Source organism: Rhyacophila brunnea, unplaced genomic scaffold (assembly GCF_057557595.1).
Source record: "Rhyacophila brunnea isolate RB1 unplaced genomic scaffold, BYU_Rbru_1.0 scaffold_4, whole genome shotgun sequence".
NCBI lineage: Eukaryota > Metazoa > Arthropoda > Insecta > Trichoptera > Rhyacophilidae > Rhyacophila > Rhyacophila brunnea.
The window spans coordinates 2093890-2111276 of NW_028233068.1; the positions used below are offsets into that span (position 1 = coordinate 2093890).

Below are 17387 nucleotides of genomic sequence, written 5' to 3' on the forward strand. Positions count from 1 at the left end.
AGATTTTTAGCCATACAATCATCACCAAAAGTTTTTATCGGATATGAAATATTTTATTACCGCTGTAGGTATAATAACTGGAAAAAATTAAGAGGTTTTTTGTAGTTGGGAAACGAGTGCTTATATAATATGGAATTAATTATGTTTGCCAACAACACTCGATCCTCACATTCAAGATGGCTGCGGTGTTGTTCTCGAGAGTGCTTGTTTGAAAATAATCCTTTGTGTTTTGTTTTCTTGTATTTCATAATATCTACGCGTTGTGGCCGGTGGTTAGTGTATTACGTAGTTTTTTAAGTGTATTGACTAATTTAATTTATTGTTCCGTCGCCCGTGCGAACGAACAATTTATAAAAAGTGATGATTTTGACACTAATCTTCTAGACACGATGATTTAACTTTTGTGCCGCCGTTTCCACACTGGATCTATTTTACATTAATTATGTGTAAGTATGCTGTATTTTTTTAAACTATCTTAGATTATCGCGCGGAAAATAAAACGCAGATTATGCTTCCTAAACTATTCAAAATAGTATATTATGTGTGTAAACCTTCTCTATATCCAACGACACATTTGCCGTCAGTGTTTGAACTCGCACAGATTCTTCAACATTTCACATTCACTTCCTGGACTGCTGCTAAACAGTATTTCCCTCCATAATTTTCCTTAAAAGAGTCGTCCAAAGTATTTTGTGATAATATGTAATGTTTTTATTTCTAACGGGATTCGTTATCTTTTTTACTAGGTACGTGGGTTATCCCAATACCACAAAAACAATAACGTAATGTTTATGAAAGTTACAGCCTAAAATCACTAATGACATACATATTATTTAAATCGGATTAAATCCACAGTGTGCTTTAAAAATGTAGTTAGACAGCAGGATCATTGAGTCTTTAATTTAATTTATTTTCCTAAAATTATTACTTATCTAAATAATTGTTTTTAAAACATTTATTTACTACCCTACCTAATGATAGTGGTAATTAGTTGTCACTTCCAGCTAGTATGTAATTAACTAATGAGACCTACCCCCCTAATTGTTTATTAATACTCTCATAATTACTTGTTTAATAGGTAGTACACCCCTTCCCTTTTACAACAGGGATATTTTGACAGCCAGCAACATAACAATATTTTTACCAGAAGAGTTAGTTTTTATCTACATTTCATACAGTGCACACCTCTCAATAGCTGCTACACTTATCCAGTTTATTTATTTGTATTGTGAAGTTAATTAATTCGTGGTTAATATTATATTTCATTTACGAAGGTTGTTGATAAAGGTAACTATTTTTTTGTATATTTTATTACATACCATTTTCTCATTGAATAATATCTACCATACCCAATTCAGACCTGCAATTAATAGTAAGCAGTTGTATAGAAAAACAAAGTTGATAAGGAATATTATGTTTGTTTAATATAATTATTATATTAATACATACCTATGTCACAAACAACATGCATGCTATGTAACTTATAGAAATACTATTTAATAACTTCTACTGGAAAAACTGCTGGCTGGCATATAATATTATATTTAAATGCATACACAATATATTACAACAAACATAATAAATAAAAATGTACCGGTTGTATACGTTTATCCTGAATACAGCGGCAAACACATTTTGAAGATAGCCGATATATTGGATTAATTGTTAGTTTGGGTAAGGTTAGGCTGTCCTAACAAATAATCCAGTATATCAGCTATTTTCATAATATGTTTGCTGCCGTATCCAGGATAACCGGCTATTTTCAAAATGTGTTTGCTGCTGTATCCAGGATAACCGACCAGTACCAATGTATCTTTTATACCTATACAACTTAAACAAAAGTCAAATCTATGGTTTTCAACTGCACCTGTTTTCTTGCTATAAGTGAGTAGTCTAGTTATCTGGCGAACCTGCAGCTGCGTTTCAATTCCACTGACCGCATGGTGCACATAAATACATTATCATCATTATATTATTATATTTCTTTTAATTGGCATCTTTCTCTATTATTGCAGTGACCGACATCCTTCCCTCTATCAGGGGGTGCAGGTTAAATCCCCAAAGGTCACCGAGCCAGATACAGGCTTTATTCTGATACACCAACAGCCGCATATGTGATCAGATAAGAGCAAACGAGCTGACACATTTGAGATAAGAAGTTTCCATAACCATAAAAAATCAAAATGTGGCCCGCATCACAGTATTCGCATACAAATGTGGCCGCTCCCGCCAACGCCAATAGTCACCAAAACACCCAGAATATCAAGACACTGGGGATGACCTCGGCAATATCGACCGCTGGTGAGTTCTGATTTTATTATTTTCATATTATCGCTTTCCCCCTCTAAAACTCTTAATATTAAAATATATAATTTGTTGACCATAAACACCCACGGTGGCTTAAGCGTTGGAATATCACGCCGTGGGTCTCAGGTTCGAATCCTGGGTCTGGCAAGTACACGTCATATTGTTTTTCAATTTGTGTGTGAGTCAGGGTATGGACCTAATAGGTTGAGGAAGTGGCTGACATCCATTTCTCGTAAAAAACAAAAATTTGTTAATACAAACCTCTACTCTGTGGAGGCCCATATGATCCTATTAGGATCGGACATGGTCGGAAAAAAAAAATACGCACTCTCAGAAGCCATGGGAAAACCTGTGCTGCTGTTTTATAGACCGTCAATGGAAATAGGCCAAAACTAACCGTTTATGACGGTCTCATCTTACACCGGAACCGTTTATTACCCTAATAAAACATTAATCCAGCGTTCATGCAGTTGGCTTGCGAATTTGTATATTCGGTGCAGCTGTGTTCCATTATGCTCCATTCGAATAACAGTGTTTGGACATGTTCGTATATTTGAAACAAGTATTCCTTATATAAAAACAGAAGAATATTTTTCTCTAAGGTCACTTTTTGATGTCTATGGGCGCTTAACTGTCAAATAAAAACGATAAATTTACGCATTTTGCCGCTAGATATCCCTACTGGTAGGAATAATGGCTATGAAAGATATTAAACTCTCTATTACATACTTACATATTTCTTTTATTTTCGATATATATTACTTTATGGCCGGATAATCCGAATGCTGAATAAACGTTATTAAATAAATATAATCATTACAATATTTATTTATAGGAAATCTCTTAACCTGGAAGGCAAACAAATAAAAAATGGTTATCGTGATAGTATACCATATAATTATTATGCATACATCGATTCCAGCACAATCATGTGAATTGAGTTGTTAACAATATAATATTATATTAATTAGATTTTCATGAATCTGCGTCTGATGTAAATTTACTAACGAGACTTTTGAATTCGAAAGCGTCATCGCTTTTACGAAATTTGCGGCATTGTAGATTAGCTTCATCTACGAAAGCAAAGTTTAGTATAAATAAAGCAGTCATGATTGAATAAAATGAAGCACCAATTATAGATAATACCATTAGACAATAATCAAAATAATTCACTGAGTCATAATGAAACACGGAAGAAAATAAGTACCTATGACAATATCAATAAACGCGTTCTGTCAGTTGCAATATAGACTTTGCCACCAAATTTAGCAATCGGTTCGTTAAACTTGTGGTAGAGGGCATTGGGTGTTTGGATTCGGCGAGATGCTTATATACAAAATTTCCATGAACGCAATCATACGTTTTGCACGCCATCTGGTGTAAAATCGCATTCGAAAATAATGGGTGGATGGGGTATTAATGTACGTTTTTTAAAATAAATTTTAATATAATCTCCAATTTTCAAAAGTATCCTGGGTTCAAGTACCCTATCTGTGTGTGAAGGACAGGACTAAGGAATAAGTCGGAAATATTGGAAAATTTGTTAAAAGTGCCAAATTAATCATTAATCAATGTATACACTTGAATTTACTATGGCAATTGTTTTCAGGTCCGAAACCTATAGACCGTGAGAAAACGGCTGAACTCCAAGCTTGTTTGGAGCCTTATGGAGTGTTTGAAACGGAGACTGAGCTCCATCACCGGATGGAAGTGTTGGGGAAGCTTCACAGTTTGGTCAAAGGGTGGATCCGCGATCTATCCGTTCAGAGGAACATGCCTTCGAGCGTGGCCGACACGGTCGGTGGCAATATTTACACTTTTGGATCTTATAGATTGGGGGTAAGGTATACTTTATTATCTCCTATTTTTTTGTAATAACCCATTTTGTTCATGCTCCTGTTTTCTATCATAGTTTCTCGAGTTATTAGACAGTTAAATGTTGTGCATATTTTATGGCTTATTACTGATTGCAGGTACACCACAGAGGTGCCGACATAGATGCGTTATGTGTTGCTCCGCGCCACGTCGACCGTTCTGATTATTTTTCATCTTTTATGGAACTTCTTAAACAGCAGGATGAGGTGAGTGTTGTTACGTTTGATTATTGCAATCATCATTCCATTTACCGATTATATTATATACTAAAACTCAAACTGTGTTGATTTTCTAGGTGAGTGATTTGAGAGCTGTCGAAGAGGCATTTGTTCCTGTCATCAAAATGAACTTTGACGGAATTGAAATTGATTTACTGTTTGCAAGATTGGCTCTCAAAGAAATTCCAGGTATGTTTTTATGGCGCTATATAATTTATCTACGCACACCACTTAGATAGAATAGAACAAACGGATATTGGTGGTTTTATTATAGAAAACAGTAAATGCATATGTATATATAAAAGATGGAGCAGTCTGACATTTTGTTATCTAAAAAGGACAATCATTTAACCCGGTACTAATGGCAATTTTAGTATGATGTGGACAATGACATTATTAATGGACAACGCACTCAGTACAGTAGCTAGCAAGTAAATTCGCGCATAGCATAGGTAGACGTCACGCAATTTACATTATGCGATATCATGCATCGGGAATTTATAGCAATATCACCTTTATTGTAATGGCATTAGAACAGTGTTTCTAGTGTCAATGACCCGACTAAAAGCATCAGGAATTTATAGCAATATCACCTTTATTGTAAATGGCGTTAAAACAGATTATGCCATTCGGCAGACCCGACAAAAAAGTGGGTGTTATTTTTTTTCCAGATGCTTCGTCCATATTAATGTCATTGGATGTGAACCACTCTCTGCTCGGTCATTTTTTCGTTTTTTTAACTTCTCTGTTTTGTAATAAAAAAAAGGCAATAAAAAATAAGTTTTATGACTATGGGCATCTAGACACATCAAGATTATGTTACAACATTTAAAAACCCAATCATGATGTCAAAAATATTTGAACAACTAAATTTCATACAAACTGCAAGGTGCATTTTTTTCACATTTGTCATATTAGTCCGAAGTATATGCCTACCATTTAGGGTCGTAAATATAGCAAATTATTTAAACTAATCAAACATTTAGGTAGACACGTAACCCTTCGATCAGTGGTTCTTAACCTTGTTGGAGGTACTGACCCCCACCAGTTTCATATGCGCATTCACTGAACCCTTCTTAATTGGAAAAATAAAATATGATTTTTTTCAAATTCAAAACAGGTATATATTTTACTGGTGCACAAAATGAACCGTGCATCAACATCACTGTGTTCAAAGAACAAAACCATTAAAACATGATTTTCACACAAAAACAAAAACATAATAATGAATATTTACTGCAAATCAGTGTGATTTCTGCTGTTGACTTTCAGAGACCGGTTCAGAAATGCACGGCTTCACCTTGGCAAGTGCCACTCTCATGTCATTTTCGCAACAAAGTCTGTTCCTTTTCTTCGTTTTTATGTCCAGCATCCTCGAAAAGGATTGCTCGCAAAGATACGGTATGAAAATCTCCAGAGCTTTCTTAGCAATAACAGGGTACGTTACCATTTGTTGACATCAAAATGTTGAGAGCGTTGTTATTCTGAAGAGTTGCTGTTGAACCTGGCTCTGCTGAATTTCAATGATTTCATCGAGGTATTCATTATTGACATCTGTTGTCTCAACACTAAACGTGAACGGCTGTTCATATGAGTCGGGTGTGTGTCTTGACCTCCGCCGAACCCCTGAGACTGACTCACCGAACCCCTGGGGTTCGATCGAACCCAGATTAAGAACCACTGCCTTAGTTATAATTATCATTTTGGCATACTTTGCTAAAAATAACACAGGCGATATATTGGCTTTTTGATGAGGTTTTTTTGTTATATAATTTTAACAAATATGGTGATGCTATATTTTATAAATAATGCGGGTTTTATATTTCAAAACATATCATATCAACGGTAGTAATAAAATATGACATGAGCATGGATTGTCCTATTGTTCTCACTATTCTAATACATTAGTCATATAGGGCATTGTGTGACGCATTCTGTTCATGACATCAGATAGTGCAGGACGCTGATGAAGCTGATATTTTTTCATTATACTAATTTTTCTCTTATTTAGTATAATATGCGTCTTTTATTATTGTCTGTAATTTGAAAATATTCTCCCAAAACTGAAGGAAATGCAAAAATTTATATTATGTGCATATTATGTTATTAGTATTTTTTAATATTTTTCTCCAACATAAAAAATATTCCATAGTATTGATCTGTTGAAGCTCTAGGCAACAGCCTCAATCGATTTTAAATAATGAATTCTAAACGATGACGCTTTGATAGAAATAAATCTTCCTTTGAAAACAACGATGCTCTCATTGATACACAAATTTTGATGTCGAATCATCGTGTCCTTGAAATTTTTTCGCGTATTTCGCGAATCTTCAGCCATATTGAAATTGAAAAAAGTTAGAAACTAAACATTCAAACAACAGCAAAGGTAAAATAGTCGGTTAAAATTCTTTATAAAGTTAAAAACGCAAACAATTAGCACACGCAAAATATCTATCAGGGTATTGTCTAAGATCAGGATCAATAATAAAATTCACATAATATAATAGATCGCGTAAAATCCGTAATATTTTGTACGGCAAAATAAGAGCAATTCTTTTAGTGGTTTTTTTTACTCACTTTCATATGTTTAGGCTCCAATATAATTTTAGTAACATTTTTTTAGATTCATTTGAACTCAGAGATGATATTTTATTGAAGAATTTGGACAAGAAATCTGTCCGAAGTCTGAACGGTTGCCGAGTGACAGATGAAATTCTTCGATTGGTCCCCGACATGCAACACTTTCGACTTGCCCTCAGGGCCATCAAGCTGTGGGCCAAACGTGAGTTTCTCTTAATCTTGCCTTGCATCTATCATTATGATAATTGTTTTTGTTAAACAAATATACTTTGTGGTAATGTTCCAACCTAATGTACCTGCGCTATGATAGTAATGATACATATTTTTTTCAGGACATGGTATTTACTCAAACGCATTAGGCTACCTGGGAGGCGTATCGTGGGCTATGTTGGTGGCCCGCACTTGCCAACTGTATCCCAACGCTTTACCCGCCACGCTCGTCCACAAATTCTTCCTTGTTTTCTCGCAGTGGAAGTGGCCCCAGCCTGTTTTGCTAAAGCAACCTGATACTGTCAACCTGGGATTTCCTGTTTGGGACCCGAGGGTGAGTTATTATTATCTTTTAAAAATTTATTATTACTATATACGGCCAGCCGGCATCAAGATTTACATGAAATGATGCGAGTGATTTTTAGTTCCCTAGATTAGTACTTCTCAAACTGGGGGGCACGAAATATTTCAGTATTTGAAAAAATCACTGGACGATACGTGATACAAATCAGTCAAAATCTCGAGGTCGAATTTTCACACGATCATAATATTTGATCCGATATGGATAAATAATGTACTAATATTTATAAATTATTTATGTAAAAATATGCAATCAAAACCCTCTCATTAAATTGTTTTTGTAGGCTGTAGCTGTAATAAGTTAATCTTTGTTATTTTTTTTTAATGTGTGCTTTACAAGGAAGTAAATGAAATGTACCATTATTTTTAATAAAAATGTACCTATAATAATAATTAATGGTAAATACAGTTGTTGGTCACTAAAGACTAAAATTTTTGGGGGTGCCGTGGATTTTTTTTCTGATTTAGGGAGCCGTGGTATCAAAAAGTTTGAGAAGCACTACCCTAGATTGCTACAGTGAGATGTAAATCATATCAAGATCTTTTGAAAATTATACATTTGTATATATCGACACCTCCTACTTAAGGTCGGAACTGCGTTTTTGGCTATTTTGACTTAATTGCCTTTTATTAAATAATTTTAAAGATAATAAAATGATTCTATCGAAAGAAAAACAAAAATTCAATCAATATTTTATAGACATAACTAAAAAATACGATTGGTTCCAGCATTTAAATTAATGTTGTGGTGTCATTAAAATTTATTAAAATCATACTATTTTCGTACTATATCGCACAAAATTACCATTTTGCAATTCCGACCTTATACGTAACGTAGGAGGTGTCGATATGTTCCTTTTCTTATCGATTTATAATGTCAACAAGTGTGTGTAAATTGTTTTAGGTTAATATGTCAGATCGTTTTCATCTGATGCCCATTATTACGCCAGCCTATCCGCAACAAAACAGTACCTTCAACGTTTCTACTTCAACTCGGACTGTCATTATGGAAGAGTTCAGACTCGGTTAGTGAATCAACTGACATTTTAAATAAAATATATCTCTTATTTACTATAATAAAACAAATGAAGCAACAGACTACTGCCTAGGACTAGACTAGACTAGGGAGGTGCGGGCGACTGAATTGTATTTTTATATTTGTCATATATGCGCATTGCTGTTGAAATCAATACGAATCCTCGGTACCTACATCTCCAGCGAGCCTTTAAATTGTAACATTATTGTTGTGTTGGTATTTATGATATTAATATTTAACCGTATTTAATCCACCTTATTTATATAACACTAGTAATATTATGAAATAATATCGTTATATTGGCAGTAGGTACCTACTTAACGGGGATTATAATTTTTTTTTAAATAAACTACCAAAATATCTTTCAACAGTATGTTATTATTTTGCTTTTTAATCTTTAGACTAATAATTCCTTGTGAATGTCATCATGCTGTAGAAAGCTGGAGAAATAAACTTTACCCTCAAGGAATAATTTTATTTTTACTACTAAGAAAAAATAGTTAAATGGACTAAACCAGGGGTGACGAACCTTTTCCTGTCAGAAGGCAGTATTCATTTATCTTAAATCAAATAAGGCCGCATTCAATTTACGCGGTAGATAAGTTTGAAAGAATTTTTCAAATTGCGTTTTTTTTTTTTTTTTTCTCGACCACGAGGGATGAGTGTACTGGCTAAATGCCTGGATTTTTTTCCACATATAATATTTAGACTTAGTTTTACCTTGCAAGGAAATATTCAAGTCATTTTGATTTAACATGATATCACACAAAAATGCAACATTCATATGGAAAATTACTTTCAATAAATCACATCGCAGATCCTGTTGATCCGCAAAAAATTCAACTATCTGTTCTCGCAGAAACAAAATTTTGGCTAACACCTGTCCCTGCGATAGCCAATGCACTTTTGAATGATACGGCAAATCCACACTGAATATCTCATCGTTCGACTTCGGCATGTTACGAAACTGCCGATGCCGTGTTGCATTTGCACGAATATAAAAATAAAAAGGTTTATTTTATAAAATTTGGATTCAGTCAAAAGGTCGCACTTGAGACCCTAAACGGCCTCAATTTCGTCACCCCTGGACTAACTATTAAATCTGAAATAATAAAAAACTTCATTCAGGCTTCCAGAATGTTAGCAAGTTATGGGCTTTTCCCATGTGTGGCAGTGTGTGTGTTTTTCATGTTTAGAAAATTGCGAGATTGATTTTTAGCTAACTTAATCAGCAGACCAGAGGTCCTTTTTATACTTCATTTTCATACTTTTAGGTTCCATCTATAGTAGTTTTTCTTTGTTTTACATGTAATATCAGTTACTAAATTATATTGTGTACCCTGTGTGTAGGCTTGGCTACTACCGATGACATAATGCTGAACAAATGCAGTTGGGACAAGCTGTTTGAAGCCCCGCCATTTTTCCTGCGCTATCGACATTTTATCGTTTTACTGGTTAGCAGTTATTGCTCTGAGGACCAACTCGAATGGTGTGGCTTGGTTGAAAGTAAACTGCGACACCTTATAGGTAAGAAATGTATTATTTCCACTAATAATATTTGTGATCACTGGTGAAGCAAGCGTATTTCGTCGTCCTGGAAACTTGTACGTATGCAGTTCGCCGTATCATACTTCAATGTGAAATGTTATATCGGAAATATATGGCCGTGTATTAAAGACCGTCCAACCTCTTTGGGTCGTATAGTACTGACATAAAATTCATGTAGACTCTACAGAAAGCCAGCAGCAAACAAATTTAAAAAATAGCCGATATTCTGAATTATTTGTTAGGTTAGGTTAGGTTTTCATTCTTGAATTCATGAATTTTGCCAAAATCAGCTATGAAAATTGAATTAATGTTCATATTGAATCTAATAAAATTGGAGACCGTATAATATACGGTCATCCCTTTCCGATAGAACGCTGAAATGTCTTACTTACAATTTACATGTAACCAGCGTATTTTTGTAGAAAGCAGCCAGTCCACACAGAACATAAAACAGTTCCATATTATGGAGGTGAAATCACCTTTTTGCAAAATAATCAAATCCATTTTATCTGAAGTGTATTTATTTATATTACACATAACTCACACTGAAATTTGACTCGACACCACCGTAGTCATATACCAGAACTGGTAACAACGTTGCATTCACTCTTACACACACTTACGCAAATATTCGAATCATCAAAAACCCAAGTCAAATATCCAAGTCAGAAAACACCATTGTACATCTGACAATGAAACAGTGACTATAATTAGGTAAATAATATTGTTATATAAAGAATAATGTCAAAGTAAAAGAGTTTTGTTTATTTATTTAAGAAAAGATAAATACAAATACAAGTTCAATTAAATGAAAAATATCATATTGTTTTAAAAATATTTTTTTATTTTTCTACAATGTCCGATCCTAATTAAATCATAATATGGGCCTCCACTGAGTGGAGGTTTGTGTTGACAAATTTTGTTTTTAAGAGGAATGGATGTTAGCCACTTGCTCAACCTATTAGGTTCATCACACTCTCACCCACTTCAGGGCTCACACACAAATTGAAAAGTATAAACAAGTGCGTGTCTGCACGTGGCGCTGGCGGTTAGATGTTTTTCGCGTGCAACCACGTCAGTGCGTCTAACTGATTAAATAAACGGATTTTTTATTTTTCTGATATTATGATTGTGTATGGCAGCAAAACATGGTTATTTATTATCCGATTCTCCCCATCACATATGCGGGTACATACACGTCATTAACATAATGGTTTTGTACACATACTAATTGATGTGATTAATAAAAAAATTTTCCCATAAGTTTCGGGGTTTATTAATCCATGAATTCATAGGTACCGAAAAATGGTCCTTGATCCCGGGATTTCCTAATTATAATAAATACATAGGTATATTATAGTGGCAAAGGGTGGAGGTAGGCTATTAAAATTCGACATAAATAGTGCACACTAAACTTTGTCAGTCATACTTACTATTTGTTTTCATTGAACTGGGAATACAATTCGCAGATGATGCTGGTTAGTTTTTAAAATTCAATGAAACTCTGCCCAAACCGAACCATAAAAGTTTAGGTATGCTATGGGCGATCTGACAAAAATAGTGAACATTTTTTGAAAGATACTTGGTGTTGGTTAGTTTTTTAAAATTCATAAGTCCTGCTCAACCAAACCATAATCGATAAAAAATATTCTTCTATCTATGAAATATCTAAAATTTCGTACGGTTTTATATTTTAATTATTAGTAATTTTATATTTTATATTACATCAACACTGTGTGTGATGGTACATTGAGTTACACGTGTTATGTTGCAATCGAGACGAGTTTGGAATTATTGCAACTCACAATACAGTTATGTTTAATATTTTTTAGGTTACCTGGAAAGGAATCAACACATAATGATTGCCCATATAAATCCAGAATGCTACAATTGTGTTCCTCCTAACCTCAATGGACAGCATAACTCCAGTGCTAATGCTTCAGGTACTGCAGACAGTATATTTTAAATTTTATTATTATTAATGATAACTAGCAGAGCCAGCTGGCGGTCGCCAGTCTGTCTTGTAGGATTTTAATATAATTGTGAAGTATGCATAGACGGCGCCATAGTTTTCCCTTCGGGATGGATTTTCGTTCACCTCAGACAGTTTGACATTTCGCTGATTTATCAGTTTTACGATTTGCTAGTCGTTACAGCCAATATAAATTCAACTGTTTTAATTGTGCCCATTTTTTGAATAATAAAATGCCAAATTCTTGTCAAATTTGGGATCACAGAGATTATAAATATAATTTTTTATCGTAAATATTTCACTATATAATGTTAAAAACAATTTTACTAATGGTTTTATAAATGCGTTTAAAATTGAATAAATCTAAAAAAATAGTTTAAGGAATGTTCAGGCTATTGCTTTGAAAATACCATAAAATCTCCATTTTGAGCTACGTGGTGGCGCATGTGGGCCCTTAAACATACAGTACACTCTCAGTAATCCGCCGCTCGATTATCCGACAACTACTATAATCCGCCGTTATTTTTACTAGTTGAAAGTACGAAATCAAGCTCTATAATTCGCTGGTATTCGATTGTCAAATTCAGTAGTCCGCCGCGTAAAAACAACAGATTAGACAGGCTTATTTTGGAAACTTCTCCTTCGTAAAACATACATTCATCGCGAAGAAATTAATTTACCATGGAGGAAAGTGCCCAAGGACCGCATCACGTATGCCGTGCTCCAATGTAACCGGGACACACAAAATGAAGCTTTTGGTCATAGGGAAAACCAGGAATCCTAAGCTATTCAAGAATATCCGCCTCACTGGTTGTGTCAAGTGATTGACTGTTTATTATTTAGTTAATAAACTTAGTTATATGTTATTATAACGCCCACAGTGGCTGCGCGGCATAAGCGTTGGACTATAAAGCCGTGGGTCCCAGGTTCAAATCCTGGGTCTGGCAAGTACACATATTGTTTTTCAATTTGTGTGTGTCAGGGTATGGACCTAATAGGTTGAGCAAGTGGCTGACATCCATTTCTCGTAAAAAACAAAATCTGTCAATACAAACCTCCACTCTGTGGAGGCCCATATGATCCTATCAGGATCGGACATGGTCGAAAAAAAAAAAATATGTATGTATAATTTAGTAAATACTTGATTTTGATTATAAATAAAAGCATAATTTGCTAGTATAAATTACTCAAAAAAAATGTTTTTACGAAATAACATATATAATTTTTACCATATTTTGTATGTATGCACTATAATCCGCCGCTTTCACTAATTGGACACTTGTCAGGCTTATGGGGTGGCGGATTACTGAGAGAGTACTGTACATTGAAAAACATGTGATTTTTACCAGACACGAAATAGAGTCGGGGACATTCTGGCATCACTCCAATATGAATTAGGATCTGTAAATAATATATGTACATTGGCATATGTACATTGTAAAAATATGTATTTTTTAATAATAGTTTGGATAGTAGGAACCTATGCTAAACTGACTTTCAATAAATGAGTTGAATGCTCCGCAACATTTGGAGTCACATGTTTTGTAATAATTGTACTGTACAGATTCGCTCATTTATACCAATTTAAATGTAAAAAATGTAATCGTGTAAAATTTTAGCTCCATCGACGCCCACCACAGAAATAATCGACTTGGATCCTCCGAAGTTAGTTCCGCAGCCGGCTTCTTCAGATCCGTCCCAGAACCGTTTGGATTCTAACGCCGATCCGCATCCCATGTCAGGGGAAAGAAATTCACAGAATAGCACTCCACCGACGGCTAGTTCACAGAATGATACGGTAAATGTTCTTCAATTTATATTACAAAACAGTCTTCGTCACTAGTCTATATTTATCTTTGTACATGATTTGTTTTACATTTTTGCTTCTTATATTTTCAGCCTGCTTCCAGTTCCATGTGGTTCATCGGCTTGGCTTTCCATAAAACTGAAAATTTAAACGTGGATTTGAGCTATGATATAAAAAGCTTCACAGATCTGGTCAACCGGCAAGCTGTGCAAATTAAAATGCTCAAAGAGGGAATGTCCATTGAGGTACATATACAGTTTTGTAATATAATAACGCTTATGTATTTTAAATCACTACATCATTACATGAGTAAATTTTATTGGGTAAGCTACAAATGATATGTTGATTCATAGGAATATTTAAAGAGAACGAATATAGTGCAATAATAAATATGTAACTATGCTTTTGGTTAGTACTTATTGTCTAAAAGGTTTTGTTTCTTCCGCAGGCCCGCCATGTAAAACGCAAACAGTTGCAACAGTATTTGCCATCGTCCCTGCTGAAGCGCGAACGGAAGACCTCCCTGTCGTCAAGCAGCGCGTCGGGCGGCGCCCAGTCCGCGGCTGGCAGCGCGCACCTCAACAAGAGACATTCCGAATCTGCCAACTCCACCAACAAGAAGACGAAACGATTGTCGGAGAGCAGTGTGAGTAGACCAACTACGCAGGCTTCAAAACCAACCAGAGCCTTGTAGAACCTTATTTTGTTTCTTGTGATCAGTGCAGTGAATAACTCGGTCGATTAAGTTTTCTTTTGTTCTCTTAATTACTCCTAGCTGATTATAATTATTATCGATATTGGCTATTGCGATATTTATATATGGGGAATACATTTTCCTGTTGTCGATAGCATAATATTATATTCTTGTAATTCTTTTACTCTCTTGTTCTACACTTTTTCATATCTACTATTCCATAATGTAAGAGTAATATGTCAATATGTGAACATTCCTTTATGGTTAGTGTCTTAAAATGTGTCGCTAACATCCAAATGAATACTACTTATGTATATTGACACTAATAACCGCATTATTTTCTGTACAAATTTTATATATCTTACAAAAGCTGTATCTACGTCATGGTGTAGTCGTAGTCAGTAGTACATACTTTCCTATTTAAGAAGACTGATTTATTTTTAGTTAGATAATAATTTTTTTGTAATTTGAATGTTTTAATTGAATTCAATAATTAAAATTTCTACACTGTCAATTGAAAACTCTCATGGCGTGTAAATAAAAGTATTTTGCACAAATCCCACATTTTTTATTGAGCTTAAACTTGGCTTTACTAACAAAATAACTCCCACTCTCGTTAGTGTCTCTTGGCTTTCTGAGAATATTACATAAGTACACTATGTTCAAAGTGAGACAAAAAAACTCTGAATTACTAAAAATGACATATGTGAAAACGAATTTCATACAAGGATGAATGTACATATGAATAAGCAAATATTTTCTATTTAGCCAAATAACAAATGACAGTGAAATCTCAAACTTTATCACATTCTTAAGAGGTATGTACTTGCTATTAAATTTTACCAAAAATAATGGGTAACTTCATTGTTCTCTTCAACTTTCTCGTTTATTGTTAAATACATGCAGTTGGTGAAGTGACTCTCTAATATTTCAGACTGACGAACAAATCTTGAACAACGACGACTCGAACAGTTCCATGGGAATGACGGACGTGCATCCCGGAGTGGCGCAGATGAATCTCATTCAGCACGTTGCCAATCCGGGGGCGGGGAACGCCGCCGCCACCGACCGATCACCCCAAAGCGACATGCAGCAGCCCCCCATTTCAATGGATGTCACGCCGTCGGAACCGCCATCACAGATCGTCGCCACGTAGCCCTCTATTGTTTCATGATCAATGGAACAATTGCCACACGACTAAACCTAAGGTCGCGTTGACCGCATTATGTATGTCTGTCCAATGTTGAACATCTACAAAGCGCGAATTGGTAAGTTTTTAGGTCTCGGTCGGCATGTCAAAGGAATATTCACTTCCATCGTGTTTGTACTATAATATTATAATGTGGAAATGTCATGATGATGCGATCGGTATTATTTATTGAAAGATAATTTTTCAAAGTCATCGTGTTCGGGGCATATCATTCATAATGTGTTTAAAATTGCAAGAAACCGTTATCTGTACTTGTTTATATTACAGAATGAGGTCATGTCCGAAATAAAGATTTGAAATTTTTACTTTTCAATTGAAATTTTAAAAAAATGCTTAAATAATATCTTGTATTATACATGTTCAAGTTGCAATCACCGCTTCCGGCATTCTCCTTACGGTACACGGGTGATGGATCAACCTATTCTTATTCCTTTTTCTGTAGTTTTATAATAATGGTATTTATTAATGGTGTTGTACAGTTTTTGTGAAAATCAGCTACTTGGACTCTTTGAACTCTCAATCTATAATTTCATCTCGCTGGATTCTCCAGCGCTCCATGACAAATAAAGCACATACTGTAGCAACATTTTTTTACCATTATTATAGGATTGTATGCCAGTAGCATTCGTTTAATGCCAGTTAAATTAATATTGTTTTATAATAAGTATATAAAATTGATATATTTATCGTTCGTAAAAAGTATCGGAAAATAATGTGAGGATAAAATATTATTACTGTGCGGTCGTCGATGTGATATCCGAGAATTTTTTAATTTTATGAGAACAAATAATTATTGACAATAAACAGATGAAATGTTTTTCTCATTCCTCCGGGTGTAACAGTGTTTGTTGAGATTCTGTCGTTATTTGTTTGTATTTATTGTGTTGTGGGTATTTTAATAGCGAACAGATCAGTTTGTCTATAATATGTATTATGTAATCGGACACAATCCGAAGTAAGAAAAGAAAGTTCCCAGGGGAAAAAAATACAATAAAGAATAAAATAAAATGTCAGCTTCTGAGGGCATAATAATGTGACAATTTCTCTTCAATAGAGTACATCTTCAATGGTGGAATAATAATATTGTTCTCGCTTTAAGTTGACTGACCAGAAAAAAAAATTAAATATTTATTTCATTGTATATTTTTCAAAATTATTTTTGACAAATTTTCACTCCGTAAATGTGTTAGTGTAATGTTTCGGTTTAAAGAATTTTATTCCACACGTGACCGCATAGACTTTAGAGAATTAAAGCGTGCGGTAGCGGTAGCATTGATATCGTTCAGTGCTGCAGAATTTAGTATAGATAGGCTAATTTTGTTTCTGCAACCATAAGCGATACATTAAAAGGCAGTTGGCTTCAGTGTACTTCAACAATAAGAAAAACCTTATCCCTATAAAGACAAAACAAATGACATTTCGACTGTTCCTAATTACAAATCCCAGTATTTTTTCATGCTCATTTCTGAATTCAAACCAGTTACTACTAAATACTAGCTGGAACGTTTATAATTTATGGATGACCAGTGTTTACTCTAAAAATGTTGATTTGACATTGCACAATCGGATG

The 17387-nt window shown here is 34.4% G+C and overlaps 2 protein-coding genes across 2 annotated transcripts in view; one reads left to right on the top strand and one right to left on the bottom strand.

The window, feature by feature from the left end:
* RyR (Ryanodine receptor) overlaps window positions 1-17387 on the bottom strand; it is a 501624-nt gene that overhangs the window by 225710 nt on the left and 258527 nt on the right. The gene's annotated exons all lie outside the window — the stretch shown is intronic.
* hrg (poly(A) polymerase hiiragi) lies at window positions 168-16928 on the top strand. The gene is made up of 14 exons (XM_085954835.1): window positions 168-446; window positions 2016-2301; window positions 3917-4146; window positions 4281-4388; window positions 4478-4589; window positions 7024-7182; window positions 7313-7524; window positions 8455-8575; window positions 9937-10113; window positions 11967-12077; window positions 13726-13904; window positions 14006-14158; window positions 14362-14559; window positions 15542-16928. Exons 2-14 carry the CDS (start codon window positions 2184-2186, stop codon window positions 15761-15763), a joined length of 2100 nt encoding a protein of 699 aa, XP_085810961.1. The 5' UTR covers window positions 168-446; window positions 2016-2183; the 3' UTR covers window positions 15764-16928.